Source organism: Nuphar pumila, chromosome 4 (assembly GCF_984573655.1).
Source record: "Nuphar pumila chromosome 4, dmNupPumi1.hap1.1, whole genome shotgun sequence".
Classification (NCBI taxonomy): domain Eukaryota; kingdom Viridiplantae; phylum Streptophyta; class Magnoliopsida; order Nymphaeales; family Nymphaeaceae; genus Nuphar; species Nuphar pumila.
This window is the reverse complement of record NC_143252.1, coordinates 122,904,656-122,924,684: the sequence shown is the minus strand read 5'-3', so window position 1 is coordinate 122,924,684 and position 20,029 is coordinate 122,904,656. Positions and strand designations below refer to the sequence as shown.

General features: G+C 35.9%; 1 protein-coding gene across 2 annotated transcripts in view; it reads left to right on the top strand.

Annotated features, from left to right (window-relative positions):
- Nucleotides 1–3,434: 3,434 nt before the first annotated feature.
- Nucleotides 3,435–20,029, top strand: part of LOC149840877 (uncharacterized) — a 39,780-nt gene continuing 23,185 nt past the window's right edge. For both annotated transcript variants that reach the window (XM_090004573.1, XM_090004574.1), the window contains exons 1-2: nt 3,435–4,282; nt 10,861–14,021. In XM_090004573.1, coding sequence (XP_089860699.1) covers nt 3,527–4,282; nt 10,861–14,021 — 3,917 coding nt within the window. In that variant the 5' untranslated portion in view covers nt 3,435–3,526. The remainder of the gene's footprint in view (nt 4,283–10,860; nt 14,022–20,029) is intronic.

The following is a 20,029-nucleotide window of genomic DNA, read 5'->3' as shown; positions in this document are numbered from 1 at the left end:
GACATGCAATCAAATAAAGTAGGCAGTTGCATGAAATATCTTAAAATTTATGCGGTTTTCTTTAATAGTATTACTTTAGTTAATTTTAGAATAGGACACTGGGAACGAACACGTGGACCCCAAAGTTGGTTCCGTGTGGTGGAGTTTGGGCCAGGATTTGTACCATAACGGGTTCGGTACGGGACCGACACAAAATATGGGGCCCGAAAATTATTAGACACAGGTTCCCGATTCAGGAGCATTAAGTTGGATCTGGTTTAGTTTTTGCAAGGGGTGAAAGTAAATGGACCCGATCCAGTCAATGGACCAAAACAACAGTCATTATGGTTTAATCGGATCTCATCATGGACTGATCTAATTAGTATCCAAAATTCAATTCAATGATTTAATTTTCAAAATAAACCCAAAAATGAAAAATCCAAATAACAAAATTGGATTCAAATATATCCTGTAAGCACTTGCACGCGTCTCTCACCGAATATGTATGCATCAGGGTCCAATTCAGCCCAATCCAAAACTCACCGGATATTACTTCTCGTATCGTGCTCAATTGCACACCAAGCAAAACTCAACATGTGTCAGCACACCGATATAAATCCAACCCTCATGAAATAAAGCACCATAATCTTAACCACAATACCTCTATTCATCCCGGTCTCTTCGACCCACCCAGACATAACCCCCATCTAAATCCGAATCCGAATCCTAATCCAGAACACAAATTGAAATGTTATCGATTTCCACTCTTTCAGTCTGGTATGAATCCAAGATCCAAAGTACCCAAACCCACAGAGTCGGTCACTCTGTACTGTATCTCTTTTAGGGATGCAAATGGGTCATACCCACGATGGAGGCTTCAAAACTTTTGGCAGTTTGGATATGATTCTAATCCTAATCTGATATATTTAGCTGTTCATAATCCTAATCGTTTGCATCCCTAATCTCTTCTGTTAGAAGGTAAAATTACTGTGTAACCCCAAGCCGACATGTTCTATAACTATTTCTTAGTGGGTGTATCAACGGGTAGGGTGTACTGGGACCAAACCTTATAGGATCCGGGTATAGTCACAGATAAGAAGACCCAATTAAGACTCGAATTTGGACTTGAAGGTACATGGAACTGAGTGTGGTTCTTTAAATTTTATACCAGACCCGGGCCCGACCGAAGTTTCTAGTAAGACCTTTAGTTTTTGTAAAAATTATAAAAAATATTATTTTACCAGGTATGGACTGGTGGGTGTGGTTCATGTAGTTCTTATCGGGTCGGGTATGGTTTCTCTTATAGTAAACCCGACTAAACACGGGTTCGGATCCAATACCAAAACCGAAAATTTGGTCTAAGTCTGATTCCACCTGAGTCCGAACCAAACCCGACCCGACCCGTTGACACCCTATTTCTTAGTCATCGATGCGTATTCTGGACAGAAAGCTCCTTACCCATTTCAGGAATCCCAAAAAGGTACACGAGGGAGTGCAGGTGACGTCGGAACAAAATGGTCAATTGATATTTTGAATTCTGACGTCGGTCACAGTACATTGACAAATGAGAGGGAAAAATGTAGAATTTTAGAGATAATAAAAAATAATAAAAAGGGAATGACATCTCAGTTTTTTTCTAATTAATAATTTATTTATTTTGGGGGCCATTCTGGGGTTGCGATGGCGGGGTCAGAATCGACTGAGAGCGACTGCTGAGCGAACAGAGCCGACGAAGATTGAAGAGAGAAGGACGGTGGCAGAAAGACAGAGAGGTACGGTCTATTTTCTCTCTCTCTCTGTCTCTCTTTTATTTCCTCTTCGGCTTCGGAAATTGCTGCTCTTTTTTTTAGTGAGGGAATTAATGTTCGCACTTTGCCTCTCCAACAATCTCAGCATTGATGGCGGAGTTTTTTTTGTCTCCCGTTCGGATCTGATTTCTCAGGGATTCTCTGCTTTCCGTACCTCCCTCTCTCTCTCTCTCTCGAGATTCTGATGGCCGTGGTTTCATTCATTAATGCATGATATTTTTCTTTTTTTTAATGAATCGAATGCTTAGACGAGACTCTGTGTGTGTGGTTTTGAAATATTTTGTAGTTTTTTGGCGACTTCAGTATTTTGATGAATTTATGTAATTTCAGCGATTTTTTTTTGAGGAATATTTCAGCAAATTCTTTGACTCCTAGATAAGTTAATTGTGTGTGTGTTTCCTTTTTCTTTTTAGATTTTCTAGACCTAAAAAGGTGTGACGTATCTTAATAAATTCGTTCTTCCTCCTGTTTTTTGTTTGAATTTATGCAATTTATGTTGTTGAGAGGATTTTTTTTTCATACTTTTCACGATTTTTTGGCTACTGGATGATCTAAATTCCGTGTATTTTTTTTTTTGTGCGTTTGTGTAAATCTACTGCTTCTTTTCGTGATGATTTTGAATCTTGTCCATGAATAGTAAAGGATTTAGTTCCTTTGTTGGTCGAGATCATGTCTTATTGCTTTAGTTTTCTTTTCTTTTTTTGTTTCAGCCAGAAAAATCTGCTTCATTTTTTGTCTTCTACAAGAGTTTGCGGCCTTTTTAACCATGAATCTTGTGCATTTATTTATATATTAGCTACTTGATGAGCAGAAAATTATACATCGTTGATCGTTTGTGCATGCTGAGTCTTTGCATTAGGTTCAATTTTTTGTTTCTTCTGAGAAGATTCAATTTTTTTAAAGAAAAATATTTTCTATTGGCCCCTCTATGAGTTTATATATTACTTATAGCCGTTTCTTACTTTCTTTTTTCTATTTCTGCGTTTGGGTTCATATATGAGTATATGGAATACATTCACATTCCTTTTCTGCTGTTCAATAACTACTCATCTTCTCTTTCAAAAAAGAACTACTCATGTTAATTCTTAAACGCATAGAGGAGAAGTTCTCTCTCCCTCCTCCCCCCCCCCCCCCACCCCCACATAAAAAACAGGATCATCTTTAATGATTTATAAGTTTGTTTGCTTCGGTTTATTAAACAAGTAGAAATATTCCTCATTCTCTATGACTGAAATCTAGTTTTTTTTGTAACCGAGCATTCTTTTCGTCAAACCAACTTATTAGAACTCTTGCATTCAGCTGTATTAAGTTGTGATTTTGTAGTTTACACATTAATCTTCTGGTCATCTCCTTTTTTCTTTCATTAATCACTGAAAAGGTTTCGGAAATTCCACAGCATATTTTATATCTGGTTACTGATAAGCGAGAACACTTTGGTATCTTCTCTTCCACTGTGAGGTGAAACTGGGATCTGTTGGTAATGATGTCGAATGGCCTGATAAGTTTTCTGTATATGCTTGTCATTTTGTAGCACTACCAGCAGTCATTGTTTCAGTTTTAGCGCATTTAAGCAAATGTCATGCTATCTAATTCAAATCTTGATTCTTATTCTCTTCTTACTACTGAGTTTCTAGTCCTTTAATTCAGGCAGCATTATCAATTGCTTTGAGTTGAAATCCGAAGTTTGAAGTATACCACCAAACTATATTCTGCCCTTTTACCAGAAGCACCGTTCAGCCATGGTTCTTGGGCTACGAACAAAGACCAGAAAGGGTACGTCTGTCCAGGTTGAGTATGTCATTCATATAGAGGAGATCAAACCATGGCCACCTTCCCAATCTTTAAAATATCTGCGCTCGGTGTTGCTCCGATGGGATAATGGAGAACGACATTCTGGGTCTACTAAAACAGTTGTACCTTCCATTGGATCTGGTTCAGATGGCAAGATTGAGTTCAATGAGTCCTTTAAGCTCCCGGTGACTTTGTCACATGAGTTGTCTGCAAAAGGTGTTGAATTGGAAACATTTCAGAAGAACTGTTTGGAACTGAATTTATATGAGCCTCGCAGAGACAAGATTGTAAAAGCACAGCTCTTGGGAACTACTGTGATAGACTTGGCTGAGTATGGAGCGATCATGGATCCTGTAAACATAACTGCTCCTATGAACTGCAAGAGGAGCTATCGGAACACGTCGCAGCCAGTTCTCTACATGAAAATTCAACCATACGAAAGGGATATCAGCAGCTCTTCATCAAGAGACTCCCTGTCCCAGGAAATTTCTGTGGATAAGGAGGGTAAGGAATCGGTTTCTGCTCTTATGAACGAAGCATTTGCCGAGGAAGCTGAAATTGCTTCCTTTACTGATGATGACATTTCCTCCCAGTGCTCCCAAACATCGATGCCCAAGTCTCCACCTTATTCGGAGGAGAGTGCAGATTCCCTGTCCCTTAAGTCCGATGGTTCTGGTTCTTGGGGTGTCAGAAAATTGGAGGAGGTATCAATCTTTTACATTCATCTTTATGTACTATGTTGTTTGCTCCTCTCTCTCTCTCTCTCTCTCCACATTAACTCCAAATCACAAATTGCTTGCAAATCTCTAGTGACAGTTAAAGTCATATTATATTTGAGGAATGTATTGTTTGAAATCTGCACCTACGCTCTTTCTGGAAAAAGAAAAATTCCTGCATAAAAGTTTATGAATATGACATGAAATTTCTGAATGTTGAAAGTCACTCCCTTTCCAACGGGATATCGCAAGAGGGGTGGGGATGTCATACTTGTCGTCTAACGACTATTTTCATGGAAAGCTTCCATTGGATGCAAAATCACCCTGAGTTAAATATGCCGATCCATGTCTGTAGAAAAGGCTGGCAATCATATGCCAGTATTCAGCTTCATTTGGTGTCTCTGGTGTAATGAAACAGAGGAAGCAAGAAATACATCGTGCACAAGCATATACACTAGTCCACTAAGGGACAATACAAAGGCACTACACAAGTACAAAGTTCATACAAAAGCTTTAAAGAGCTTAACAAGAACCCAAAGAGCTATGTCACACGGACTCTTCTAACAGGGCACCGCACCCGCGTCGCACCCGCACCCAGGTGGGTGCGACACTTGGACACAGCTTCCTTTGTGTTAGGTGAAGTCAACCACATTGAGGTCCATTTCTATCCAAAAGTAGATTCAGTTAACCCTAATCAAGTCCATTTTTATCTATATTCTATATATAAATACATAAATGTACAGACATACACAGTGTTTACTTAAAACTGTTAATATATATATATATATATATATATATATATATATATATATATATATACCCTCCTCCCCGCACCCCCGCACCCAAGTTTTTTTAAAGTGCGGCATCGCCGCACCTGCACCCGCACCTATGTGACATAGCCAAAGAGATAAAAATATTATTGTATTGATCACTAATATGCTTAGCAAAAGCGTGGATTACAAGATAGGGCAAACAGCCCCTTTATATACAAGTAAAGGACCTTAGGGAGCTCCCAATAGAGTTCTTGGGAGCTCCCAAGGACTCTATGGTCTTTTATCATAGAGCCATAGAGCCCTCATACAATATCTAAAATATATAAAAAATAAATAAATAAAATAAATACAAAAGACCAAACTGTCCTTAATAGACATAACCTATTACAAGAGTGAAAAGGCCAAAATGCCACTGATAAGCAATACAAATTATATAAAAAAAATATATTTATATATACATATATATATATATAAATATATGTAACTATATAGATACATATTTTAACACTCTCCCTCAGACTTATGGTGGGATTACCGAAAGTTTGTTGAGAAGAAAAATGAACTAGGGTGAAGAAATCTGCTAGTTGGTCCTCAAAGGTGACACGACAATTTGATAGTTCCACGTAAATATTCATCACAGATATAATAGCAGTTCATTTCTGTGCTTTATACGCACATGGAAGGTGTGATTGCTCGCAATGTAGATTGCACTTTTATTATCGCAACACATCTTTGATGGTTTTCAGATGACAATTATCATGTCTTTGAGAAGGTTTTTTAACCATACAAGCTCCATTGTTGTCATAGTCATCGCCTGATACTCAGCTTCAATAGAAGATAATGAGACCTCCTGCAGTTTCTTGAACCTCCAAGAGATCAAAGAGTCACCTAAAAACACATTCAAACTAGTGGTTGATATCCTATCATTAAGATTTCCTCCCCGGTCAGCATCAATATAAGAAAGTAAATCTAGTGAGGAGGATGAGGATAAAAAAAAGCCCTTTGCTTATTGAATTTTTAATATATCTAATGATCCTTAATACTGCACTCATGTGCACAACGGTTGGTGTATGTTGGAACTGACTGAGTGCATGAACTGCTTGAGGAATGTTAGGTCTAGTAATGGACATGTATGCGAGAGACCCAATCAATTGTCGATATGGTGTGAGATCTTATGGCAGTTTCTCATTTTCAAGCCTTAACTTTACATTGACAACTTCAGGAGTCTCCACCTTCTTATCGTCTAAAATCCCTAACTTAGCAGTTAGTTTTATTTGTGATAGGATATAACTTCTGGGAGAATAGGTGACCCCAGTACCTAGAAAATATCTAAGAAAACTCAAATTAGATATCAAAATTTTCTTTTAAAACATTTTTAATTTGACTAACTCCCTTTTTATTTCCTGTAATTATCATATCATCTACATACAACAATAATATTACGATATTTGTACTTGTATTCTTAACAAAAAGCGCATTGTCAATATAACAAGATAAAAAACCCAATTTTTTCATAACATTACTAAATCTGTTATACCAAGCCTTAGGGGCTTCTTTAAGACCATATAATGCTTTTCTTAGTTTTAAATTTTTTTTCTTTTCAATATTAAATCCCGACGGAGGATCCATGCATACTTCACTAAGATCACCATTAAGGAAAATATTTTTTACATCTAATTCATAAATAGGCCATTCTTTAATGGATGCAATGGTTATGAGAGTTCTAACACTAGTCATTAGCTACACAAAGGTTTCTTCGTAATCAATTTCATATTCGTATGAGTAACCTTTGACAACTAATCTAGCCTTATATATTTTGAGAATTCTATCACTTTTAGTCTTAACCTTAAACACCCACTTGCAACCTATGAGTTTTTTTATATTTTCAATTATGAGCCTTACAAAGGGCTTTTGATTCTATATTTATAGCTTCAACCTAATGAGGACTATCTTTGTCTTCGTTATAATGAGAGGGTTCATAATAGGAATGAACAACTAGTAGGCATGCTCTATAGTTTGGTGAAAAAGTTTCATAGGATACAAACCAATTTGTTGGATTGGAAGTTCTATGAGATTTCCTAAGTGTGGTGTTCTCTAGAGACACATCTTGATTAAGTGTTTCATTTATTGAAAGATCTTGAGAATATTTTTCAAAAGCACATGTTTGGTCTCCATATATCCTCCAGGTATAAACTTACATTTTGAGAAGGGTTTTCTATTAAGTGGTCATTAACAAAAGTCAATTCTAAAGAACCACTAGTGTGACTCTCATCAAGGGCATTATTATCTAACGCATGTTCACAAACATTATCATATCACAATAATTTGATTCACAATAATCAATTTCTTGCCTTGGCAAGAGATCAAACAAGAATGCATTGTCTACTTCTTTATTATTCTCTTTATCGAATCCATTTTCATTTTTCAAGAAGGCTACGTCTTTGGACACATAAAGTTTATTGTTTTTAGAGTCAAAACATCAATACCCTTTTTTATTGTTACCATATCAATTGAAGACACATTCAATGGCCTTTGGTAATAACTTATTCCTTTTGTGAGAAAGGACAAAGTATTTATAACAAAAAATCCGTAGTCTTTTGAAATCGGGTGACATTTTAAACAATTTTTCAAATGGAGAAACATTTTGCAAAGAAGAAGAAAACATTCTATTTATCAAGTATGTTGAAGTCAAAATGACTTTGGCCCAAAATTTCTTAGGAACATTTTTAAAAATAAGTAGGGTTCTAGCGGTTTCCATTAAATATCTTTGTTTTCTTTCTACTAACCCATTTTGTTAAGTTGTTATAAGGCAAAATCTTTGGTGACAAATACCATTTTTTCTCAAATAATCTTGAAAATCATTTGACATATACACACCTCCCGAGTCGGATCTAAGAATTGAAATATCACTTTGAAATTGATTTTTAATCATCACATCAAATTCTTTAAAGAAAAAGAATACATCCAATTTTAAATTAAAGAAGTAGACCCATTCATATCTTGTAAAGTCATAAACAAGAACAACATAATAAGAGAAACCACCCTTTGATATGACCAGAGACGGTCTCCATACATCCGAGTGCACCAACTCAAATGGTCTCTTTGAAACAAAGATTCTATGAGGAAACAATATAGATTTCATTTTTCCAAAAATTCAATCTTTACAGATAATATATTTTTCATTCCAATAAGTCTCTAAAAAAGAAAGAAGATGCATCTTTGAAATGCTAGGATGTCTAAGTCTCTTATTCCAAATTTCAATATCTTTTTCTTGGATATGCTTACAAAATGACTTAGAAGGAGGAATAGACAAAAAATTCATGTAGTAAAGATCTCCTCTCCTATGGCCTTGCCCAATCTGCTTCCTGGACTGGAGATCCTGCATGGTGCAACCTTTTGGTGAGAAAGAAATTTTGCATCTATGGTCGGCTATTTGAGAAACTGAAAAAAAAAAATTAAGTTGAGTTTGAGAACTATTCTAACTTTTGGAAAAAAAAATTTGAGAAGTTTTTTAGTCTAAAGTTTCAATACTTTTAATTTTTTAGGAAGTCCCATCGGTAGTTGAAACATAAGAAAATTGAGTTGGTGCATATATCAAAAAAATAGTTCTCATGAGGGGTCATATGAAAAGAGGCTCCCGAGTCAATGATCCAAGAACACATACCTGGAGGAGAGGAAGAAGCAATGATGATACCCGATGTAGATGAGGATTTGAGAATTTATTGAACTGCCTCCGTTAGTTGAGAGAGAGAAAGTATTTTTAAGGTTTCCTACTTTTTTGCTTGTCTCCTCCATCTTGAGTGTGGATTCCCTAATGGAAGCCATTTTGTTCTTGAAAGTACCATTGAGTTTTGGACATTCCTTTTGATGTGTCCCGACTTATTACAAAAGTGCTAAATAACAATTTTTCTTTCACCACAGTTATTTTGCCTCCCATAGTATGGAGTTTTGTAGGTCTTTAGATTGTTGTCGGGCTTAGAAACCGTCAACACTTCATCTCCAATTTTTGTCATATCAAGATGAGTCTTCTCTTGGCATACTTCGGCAACGACATCCTCAAGAGGTAAATGAGAGGATTTATGAAGAAGTAATGATTTCACTTGTTCAAATTTGGGGCGAAGCCCATGTAAAAATCAGAAAAAAGTATTTTTTATTTATTTATTCTCTTCTTAGATTCACGTCTTCACTTGCAACCCACCTGGGTTTAAGAAGTGTCAACTCATCCCATGGAGGGGATAGTGCACTAAAATAATCGCGGACACTCATGTCCCCTTTGTTTGATGGTTTTTATTTTCTCTTGTAAGAAAATTTGTCTTGCAAGATCCTTTTGTGTATACATTTCTTTCATAAAAGTCCAAGTCTCATTGGCCTTTCTAAACTTTGCAATGTTGGTACGTATTTTAATGTCAACATTGTTTATAAACCATGTAAGGATCTTGACATGGTCACTCTCCCAATTTTCTATTTTGGCTTGATAGTCACGAATGGATTTGGCACGACAGGCCATCTCTTGATCTCCTTCTACTTTTGTGAGCATAAGAAGTTAAGGTTCGGGGATAGTGCCCATCACATATCCCCAAAGCTTCTTTCCTTTAAGGTTGTTCTCCATGGCGGAGGCCCATATCATTTAGTTTGATCCATTTAATTTGAAAGATTGATAAATCTTGGAATCGTGCTGCATGAGAAAGATTAGAAGAGAGAGAAAAGAGAGAAAGATAGAAAAAATACGTCCTCTTGGGCACCACAATCACCACTCACCACAACCTCACGAACACGAGCACGTGATAGTCATGACCACTTCAAAGGTCGAAGAGCACTATGACTATGATGCCATATAATGAATCAAGCGAAAACAAGAAATACAACGTGCACAAGCACATACACTAGTCCACTAAGGGACAATACAAAGGCACTACACAAGCACAAAGTGCATACAAAAGCGCTTAACAAGAACACAAAGAGATAAAAAATATTATTGTATTGATCAATAAAAAATATTATTGTATTGATCACCAACATGCTTAGCAAAAGCATGGATTACAAGATTTGGCGAACAGCCCCTTTATATACAAGTGGAGGACCTTGGGGAGCTCCCAATGGAGTCATTGGGAGCTCCCAACAGTCATAAATACAACCGTTGGGATTGCTCCCAACGACTCTATGGTCTTTGACCATAGAGCCCTCACACAATATCTAAAAGACATAAACAATAAATGAGAAAAAAATAAATACAAAAGATGAAACAGTCCCTAATGGACAGTACCTATTACAAGAGTGAAAAGACCAAAATACCCCTTATGGAAAATGCAATTTACATAACAGAAATATAGTTATATATATACATATATACATATTTATAAATATATATATATATATATATATATATATATATAACTATATCGATACATATTTTAACATCTCGTAGGTAAATATCCAATGAAACCTTACTCGTTCAAGCTTATATTACTATTTAACATGTAAACACATAACTAAGGTGATCATGTTCTTTGTATCAACTGATAACAATGGAAGTTATTCTTGTAAAGATATACAGAAGTTTTCTTCTGGAAACTTCTGTATTCTCTTATGTCGTGTCCATTTCTTTTGCAAGGACTAAATTCTGATCTTGCTTGTATTGTTGAATTATCATGGCCTCGGATTGCCTGAATTAAGCTTCTTTGGCTTTGGATTTTTCCTAGATTCTCTTCTTTCCTATTGTATGACAAATTTGGGATTCCTAAATATCTCTGGTTCTTGTATGACCTGATAATGAGATTTTTTGTGCAAACACAGAATTCTCTAGGAGCTTTTAAGGAGGACTCTGCAAGTGCCAATGGAAAAAGTGACTTGCTTGGAAATGAAGTGCTAGTAAAGTCTGATGTGTATCCAGCTATGGTGGTAAATGACTTGGCCAATTCAGATGAAGTTATTGTTCAGGACATAAAATCGTCTCAAATGTCACTGAAAGAAGTATCTTCTGGTACTGGGAGTCCAGAAATTAATGAACCTTCAAAATCTGCACATTCAAAGCAGAAGGTGACTACAGTTTCAGATATATTATTGGCTTTGTGGAAGGGTTCTTCCTCTTTATTGTCAGATTCTGGGCATGCAGATGATGAAGTTAGGTTGGATAACAATACAAATGGCGTCAGCACAAAACTGATGGCGCAGGAAGCTCCAAGGTGCAGTAGTGAGATTGATTTAGGTGCCACAGAAGTACGGAAAAGTTATGATTACACAGGTGGAGAAGGAACTCTGAGCACTGATACAGAGGTGGCAGACAACCAAATTACTGTAAGTATGGGTAATTCTAATGTTGAAGAAGTGGCTGAGGAACACAAGGAAAGAAATGCAGTAGTGGGAGGTGAAACAAAAAAAGATTTTCAAATGTCAGCAGAAGTATCTTCCAATACTGGGAATCCAAAAATTAATGAACCTTTGAAATCTGCACAATCAATGCAGAAGGTGACTACAGTTTCTGATATACTATTGGCTTTGCAGAAAGCTTCATCTTCTTTATTGTCAGATTCTGGGCTTGCAGATAATGAAGTTAGGGTAGATAACAATTCAAATAGTCTCAGCACAAAACTGATTGCGCAGGAAGCTCCAAGGCGCAGTAGTGAGATTGCTTCAGGTGCCACAGAAGTACAGAAAAGTTATGATTACACAGAAGGTGGAGAAGGGCCTCTGAGTACTGATACAGAGATGGCAGACAACCAAATTACTGTAAGTATAGTTAATTCTATTGCTGAAGAATTGTCCAAGGAACACGAGGAAAGAAATGCAGTAGAGGAAGGTGAAACAAATAAAGATTTTCAAATGTCACCAGAAGAAGTATCTTCTAGTACTGCGAGTCCAGAAATTAATGAACCTTCAAAATCTGCACATTCAAAGCAGAAGGTGACTACAGTTTCAGATATATTATTGGCTTTGTGGAAGGGTTCTTCCTCTTTATTGTCAGATTCTGGGCATGCAGATGATGAAGTTAGGTTGGATAACAATACAAATGGCGTCAGCACAAAACTGATGGCGCAGGAAGCTCCAAGGTGCAGTAGTGAGATTGATTTAGGTGCCACAGAAGTACGGAAAAGTTATGATTACACAGGTGGAGAAGGACCTCTGAGCACTGATACAGAGATGGCAGACAACCAAATTACTGTAAGTATGGGTAATTCTAATGTTGAAGAAGTGGCTGAGGACCACAAGGAAAGAAATGCAGTAGTGGGAGGTGAAACAAATAAAGATGTTCAAATGTCAGTAGAAGAAGTATCTTCCAATACTGGGAATCCAGAAATTAATGAACCTTTGAAATCTGCACAATCAAAACCGAAGGTGACTACAGTTTCTGATATATTATTGGCTTTACAGAAAGGTTCATCTTCTTTATTGTCAGATTCTGGGCTTGCATATGATGAATTTAGGTTAGATAACAATGCAAATGGTGTCAGCACAAAACTGATTGCGCAGGAAGCTCCAAGGCGCAGTATTGAGATTTTTTCAGGTGCCACAGAAGTACGGAAAAGTTATGATTACACAGGTGGAGAAGGACCTCTGAGTACTGATACAGAGATGACAGACAACAAAGTAACTGTAAGCATAGGTAATTCTAATGTTGAAGAAGAGGCCAAGGAACACAAGGAAAGAAATGCAGTAGAAGAAGATGAAACAAATAAAGATTTTCAAATGTCACCAGAAGAAGTATCTTCTAGAACTGGGAGTCCAGAAATTAATGAACTTTTGAAATCTGCATATTCAAAACAGAAGGTGACTACAGATTCAGATATATTATTGGCTTTACGTAATGGTTCTTCTTTATTGTCAGATTCTGGGTATGCAGATGTTGAAGCTAGGTTAGATAAGAGTGAAATTGGTGTCAGCCCAAAAGTGATGGTGCAGGAGTCTCCAAGGGTCTGCATTGAGATTGCTTCAGGTGCCACAGAAGTACAGAAAGGTTATGATTACACAGAAGGTGGAGAAGGACCTCTGAGCATTGATCTGGAGATTGCACACAACCCAATTACTGTAAATATAGGTAATTCTAAAGTCGAAGAAGTGGCTGAGGAACACAAGGAAGGAAATGCTATAGAGGGCGGTGAGACAAATAAATATACACAGCTAGGGGTTCTGGAGCATGCAGAAAACAGGAATTTTAAAGATGAAGACACAGAAAATGCTGATGAAGGTAATAAACATTTGAAGAAAGATGGAAACACTTTCCATATGGATGAAAATTCTGATGATGAAGAAGTAATGGGGGACCTTTGGGATCCCTCCAAAGGACCTGAAGTCACTGGAGAACCAGGTGTTGGCACATATGCAAATTCTTCAGTAAAGCACATGGAGAGGGAAACATCTATTAGTCAACAACTTAAATTTTCAGAAGAAACTCAAGGAAAGCAAGTGACTTCCTGTACTGGCGGCGTGCAGGCTTTCAGCATTGGTATTTTGGGGTCAAAGTTCAGCAATGTTATTAATGAGAGGCAAAAGCATGGCAGTAAATCTGTCAGGTCAGTGCTTGGCAATTCAACGAGCATGGCATTAGGGAACAGTAATCTATTTGTGGATGAAAGGAAAAGATTTAGTAGTCTAAAACAGTCCAATGACAATACCAGAACATTAGCACAAATGCATAGGAGATTGGATGTTACTGAAGTTAACATTTCTAGTGAGGCATGTGAGATTGTTTCTGATAGTAAAATCCAAGAATTGGACCATAGAATTGAGAAACTTGAGTCCGAGTTGAGAGAAGCAGCAGCAATTGAAGTTGCACTTTATTCTATAGTTGCAGAACACGGAAGTTCAGTGCATAAGGTTCATACTCCAGCTCGCCGTCTTTCAAGGATGTATATTCATGCTTACAGGAACTGTTCTGGGGAAAAAAGGGCAAGTGCAGCTAGAAGTATGGTTGCTGGGCTAGTCTTGGTTACTAAAGCATGTGGGAATGATGTCCCGAGGTATGAAAAATCCTTTCAGTTATTTGCATTCATAGTTAATGACTTAAGGCTCTGTAGGTATAACCTTTTATCAGTAAATGCCTTTAATTTTCATGGCATGGTGACCTAGTATCTATTTGTGATATCCATGTAATCAGCATGATCCATCAGTGTTCGTCAATCTTTTGCAAATTCTCCTATCTGAGAATGTAAACTTCTTTGGGTGCATCCACTTTTAGATTCTTTTAGCGTTTTTTTGCAGCTGTAGGTGAAAGGCATCCTTATTTATGCTTGACCAAGCTGAGATCAAGGGAAACTCCTGATTTCAGTTAGAAACCTTATTTGGTTTTCTTTTATATTAGTGACGGTAATTGTTTCTTTAATTTTGACAGTTGTGGGGGGTAATATTTTGATGCTTTGTATCAAAGATTGCTTTCAAACATAGAGAATGTAAATCATACATAGAGAATGTAAGTAGAGCTACACAAACTTGTAAATCTAGAATGCCCTTGTGAAGCGATTCTGCTCCTTTTGATTCGTATTGCAGTTTCTTCTCTGTGATTGTCTATTAAAACTGTTATGCATCAGCATCATGTGCTAGTTGAATTTTGTGGCATCAGAATGGTCAATTTGTCATTTGCATTTTTCATTTCTAGATTTTTCAATCATTTGTACAATTCTTCATCCAAATAATCAATTTTGAAGTTTCTTTCATTTTTTTCCTTTTCTTTTTTATTTTGTTTCTACCTAATCTGAGGTTCTAATCGTCATACTGAACTTCAGTTTCTATCTATTTGTACATGGTGATGAATCAGTCGTTATTAGTTTCACAATTGCTTATTTTTGTCTCTTATTATTGTTAAAAATATAAAAATGTAATTATATATAATATAATATTTTATTTATTTATTATTAATTTTATTTATTTTATTTTTATCTTTTATTTTTGTCTAGTTCGGTTTTATTAGACTTTTAAACTAGTCAAGATCCAACTAGATCTTAACTAATTGTATAGCTATTGGAGTTAGTCCAACGGCTATAAATAGAGACTCTTTCTCCCCCACTCTCTACTTGTATAAATAGGGGTGATCCCCTCTCATTTGTAATCAATGTTTCTTAAGCATTTTCATATGAAATAAAAGATTATTATTTTTATCTTTGTGTTATTTCTTTTATACCCTTTTGTGGAAAGAATGGAGGATAGGGCTTGCCAAAATCATGTCATGACTAATTAATAGCATTGACATTAAGAAATGCTCTAGTTTACCCAAATTTGAGCATGCCAATAAGGCTTGGGAATATCTTAGAAATGTGTATTCCCTTAAAGATATTGCACATGTGTGCAATTTGCAAGATAAAGTTCGATTTTTGACTCAAAAAGATAAAAGTATTAGGGAATATTATAATAAATTGTTCGAACTTTGAGAAGAATTGACTCTTCTTGAGCCAAAGTGGCATTGTTCTGAAGATATCGGGCTTCGCAAAAAACAACTTGATATAGAACATTTTTACCAATTCATAAATGGTTTGAGGCCAGAATTTGAAACAACAAAATCCAACCTTTTACATAGAGGAAAAATTCTCTCTATTATTGACACCATTGAAGAGCTAACTATGGAGGAAAATAGGCTCAAGAAGAATACTCCAAAGAATGAAGACGATTCTGTTCTAGTCGTATCTAGACTGTAGAATTATGTGTGAGCTTATAAACCACCTCATTTTGGTAGAAAAAATAATGACTATGATAAAAGTAAAGTCATTTGCCACTATTGCCATGAATCGAGACATTATAGGCCTCAATGTCCTAAATTAAAGAGAAGAGAAGAAAAGAAGGTTGCATCTGTTGGCTCATCACAAGAATCAAAGGATAAGATCAATCAAGATGCACCCGTATCGATGGCTTAATTAATGAAAATCTTTCAACCTCTTCTGAAAGGAGCATCTTCCTTAACTGAAGCCTCAACTGGAGTCGATGTCTCATCTTTCTCCGATCTAGGTAACTTTCCTTGGCTTCTTGACTCTGGTGTTTATTTTCATATGACTCCAAACATCAATAATTTGTTCGAATGCCTTAACAATAACTCGGGTGTGTCAAATGTTTTCACAGCTGATGGTATATCTCTTGAAATAAAAGGGATAAATTTTTTTGAAAATTTTCAAAAATTCAAAATTTTTTTTATTCCAAAAGTTAGATATATTCTCAAACTAAATCTAAACCTTTTATCTATCTCTCAAATATTTGATTATGAGTGTAACATTTTCTTCTCTTCTCATGGTTGTTGGGTACAGGATCGCCGATAAGGGAAGCTGATTGGGGAAGGCCATAGAGGAGGACCCTATTATATAATTTTTTTGAAATTACCTAAGAATACCTTTTGTTATAATGTTCATGAACTAGAGTTGATCTATGACACAAAAGGCTTGGCCATCCTCGTATATCTAAAATCCAACACTTTTCAAGTTTAGGAAAAAATTATAATTTTGAAAGTTTTGCTTGTAAAGATTATATTCTTGGTAAAATGAAAAGATTGCTATTTATCATTTAATGATAGAACTTTTGTTTCATCTAGACCACTCAAGTTAATACGTTCAGATGTTTGGGGTCATGCATTGGTCATATCAAAAGGCGGATATGCATATTGTGTAATTTTTGTTAATGACTTCTCTAAGCATACTTGGATTTACTTAAGCATAAATCTGAGTTTTTTTCACATTTTCAAACATTTCACACAATGGCATAAAACAAAATTCAAAATAATATTTTCATTTTTCGCACTGATGGAGATAATTTATGTTAAAAGAATTTTAAATACTATCTCAATGTATATGGCATAATACATCAAAGATCTTGTCCACACATACCATAACAAAATGGTTTGGCCAAACGAAAACATTGACACATTATGAAAACCACTAGGACTTTATTAATAGGAAATCAAGTTCCAAAAGAGTTTTGGGCAGAAGCCATCCTAACTGCTACCTATCTCATTAACCGAATGCCATCTTTTTCTTTGAAAAATATAACTCCAATTGAAAAACTTGTCAAATTATCCCCTGATTACTCTAGATTAAGAGTCTTTGAATGCAAATATTTTGTTTTCACCAACATGAATGATAAACTCTCCCCCGTGCCATTCCTTGTGCCTTCTTAGGTTATGCAAATAATAAAAAAGGCTATAGGTGTTTTTTATTTTAAAAATGGAAAATTGTATGTATCCTTCTTAGAAAAGGAAAGTTTTTTTTTTATTTTAAAAAAATCAAGAAAGTAACCGAATATTCTTTTTTGATAGATTTGACTTCGAAATCTAATGGATGTGACCATGAATACGATTTAGACGCTGGCAAAGGTATTATTGATTCTAAACATAATGTTGCTAAAGAAGAGCAAACTCATAGGGACACCAGTTTATAATACTCAAGACGTAGAAAATCCAATCTTCCATATGCAATGGAAAAATACTTAGAAGTACTGTTAAAATGTAAAACTGTACATATATGTATATATAATAATATTATATTATTATATATATATAAATACATTTTTCATTTCTTTCTTTTCTGTAATTTTTTTCCTTTATTTTTATTTTTTGTCTTTATGTCATCTAGTTCAGTTTGAACTAGAATGACTGTTGCTAGTCAAGTCCTGTCCAGACTTGACTAGCAATAGAGCTGTTGGACTGACACATTCCAACAGCTGTTGGACTGTGCCCAACAGCTCTATTGAGTCCTCTTTCAGCTGTGTATATAAAGGGGTGCAGCCCCTCTTGTATTTTACTCCAATGCTTCTTAAGCAATTGGTTTTTCATATCAATAAAGAATACATTTTTATTTTTATTTTGTTTCCAGTTATACCCTTTTTAAGGGTTATGCTTTAGTGTCATTCTTGACACTTGCTCTTGTTAATCTAAGCTCGTGTTTCGAAGATCCCCATTTCATTTCATGGTATCAGAGCCGCGGAAGTACTAAATCTTGAGGAAAAGCTGCCTCGGTTTCCGTGCCCATTTGCAAAAGTGTTCGCCACTTGAAGAGAAGTGTTTTATCACTTCATTGGAGAAGATTTCACATCTTGTTGTATTGTTTTTTTTTTTCTTTTTAATTTTCCTTCTTGTTTCTCTTCTATCCCTATTCTTTCTCTCCTTGTAATCGATGGATGACAATGATAAAGTCACCATCATGCCTATGAAACTAAGCGATACGAACTATGTAACATGGGCTTCAATCATGAAGCACCATATATGGGGAAAAGGCTTATGGGGGATTGTGGATGGTTCCGATTCGGAACCTAAGCTATCTCTTACTAAAAAGGAGGGAGATAAAGAGGTCCCTCTATCGGAAGAAGAGAAAATCAAGGCTATTGCCTCATACGAGAAGAAATGGAAAGAATGGAGAATATCTCATGCGAAGATAATGTCATGGCTTATCAATAGCGTTGACATTAAAAAATGCTCAAGTCTTGCCAAATTTGATCATGCCGATAAGGCATGGGAATACCTTAAGAATATGTATTCCCTTAAAGATATTGCACACGTGTGCAACCTCCAAGAAAAAGTTCGAATGATGACACAAGGAGACAAAACTATTCGTGAATATTACAATGGGTTGTCCGAACTTTGGGAAGAACTTTTCCTTTTAGAACCAAAGTGGCATTGTGCCGAAGACATCGAGCTTCGTCAGAAACAACTCGATGCTGAACATTTTTACCAGTTTATCACTAGATTAAGGCCGGAATTTGAAACCACTAAATCGGCCCTACTTCACCGGGGAAAAATTCCTTCTATTGTTGAAACTATTGAAGAGTTAACAATGAAAGAAAATCGTCTCCGGAAAGGTTCTTTAAAAATTGAAGATGATTCCGTTTTAGCCGTGTCTAGGCCAGGGAATCATGTTCGATCATATAGGCTTCCTCACTTTAACCGACAAAATGGTGACTATGATAAGAAGAAAGTTATTTGTCATCACTGTCATGAACCGGGACACTACAGGCCACAATGTCCCAAACTTAAGGAGCTGAGAGAAAAAAGAGCTGCAATTGCTGGATCGGAGCCTAAAGATCAGGATGCACCAGTTTCCCTGGCCCAACTAATCGAGATTCTTCAGCCTCTCATCAAAGGTGCCTCTTCCTCATCTGAAACTTCAACCGGCGCAGCAGCCTCATCTTTTTCTGATCTAGGTAAAATTTCTTGGCTTCTTGACTCTAGTGCATCTTTTCATATGACCCCAAATAATCAAAGTCTATCCAAATGTGTTAAAAATAAAACAAGTGTGTCAAAGGTCTTTACTGCTGATGAGACTTCTCTTGAAATAGAAGGAATAGGAAATTTTGAAAAAATTTATAAAACAATTTTTTTTTTATTCCAGAAATTAGACATGTTCCCAAATTAAATTTAAATCTTTTATCTGTATCTCAAATTTCTGATTATGGGTGTAATATTTCTTTTTCTTCTCATGGTTGTTGGGTACAGGATCGCCAGTCAGGCAAGCTGATTGGGGAAGGCCATAGAGAATGAGGACTCTATTACATGGATTTTTTGGAAATGCCGAAGAAAGCTTTTTGTTATAATATTCAAAAAATAGAGTTGGAACTGTGGCATAAGAGACTTGGTCACCCACATATAGCCAAAATCCAACATTTTCCAAATCTAGGAAAATTTTGTAACTCTGAATCATTTGATTGTAAAGATTGTATTCTCGGCAAAATGAAAAGATTACCATTTCAGAACAGAACCTTTTTCTCTTCAAGACCACTTGAATTAATACACTCGGATGTTTGGGGTCCTGCACCAGTAATTTCTAAAGGAGGATTTGTTTACTATGTTATTTTTGTCGATGATTTCTCCCGACATACGTGGATGTACTTTCTCAAACATAAGTCTGAAGTATTTTCATACTTTCAAACTTTTCATAATATGGTTAAAAACAAGTTTCAAAATGATATTACTATTTTTCGCACAGATTCAGGGGGAGAGTTTTTATCCACAGATTTTCAAAATTATCTTAAATTGCATGGCATCACACATCAAAGATCTTGT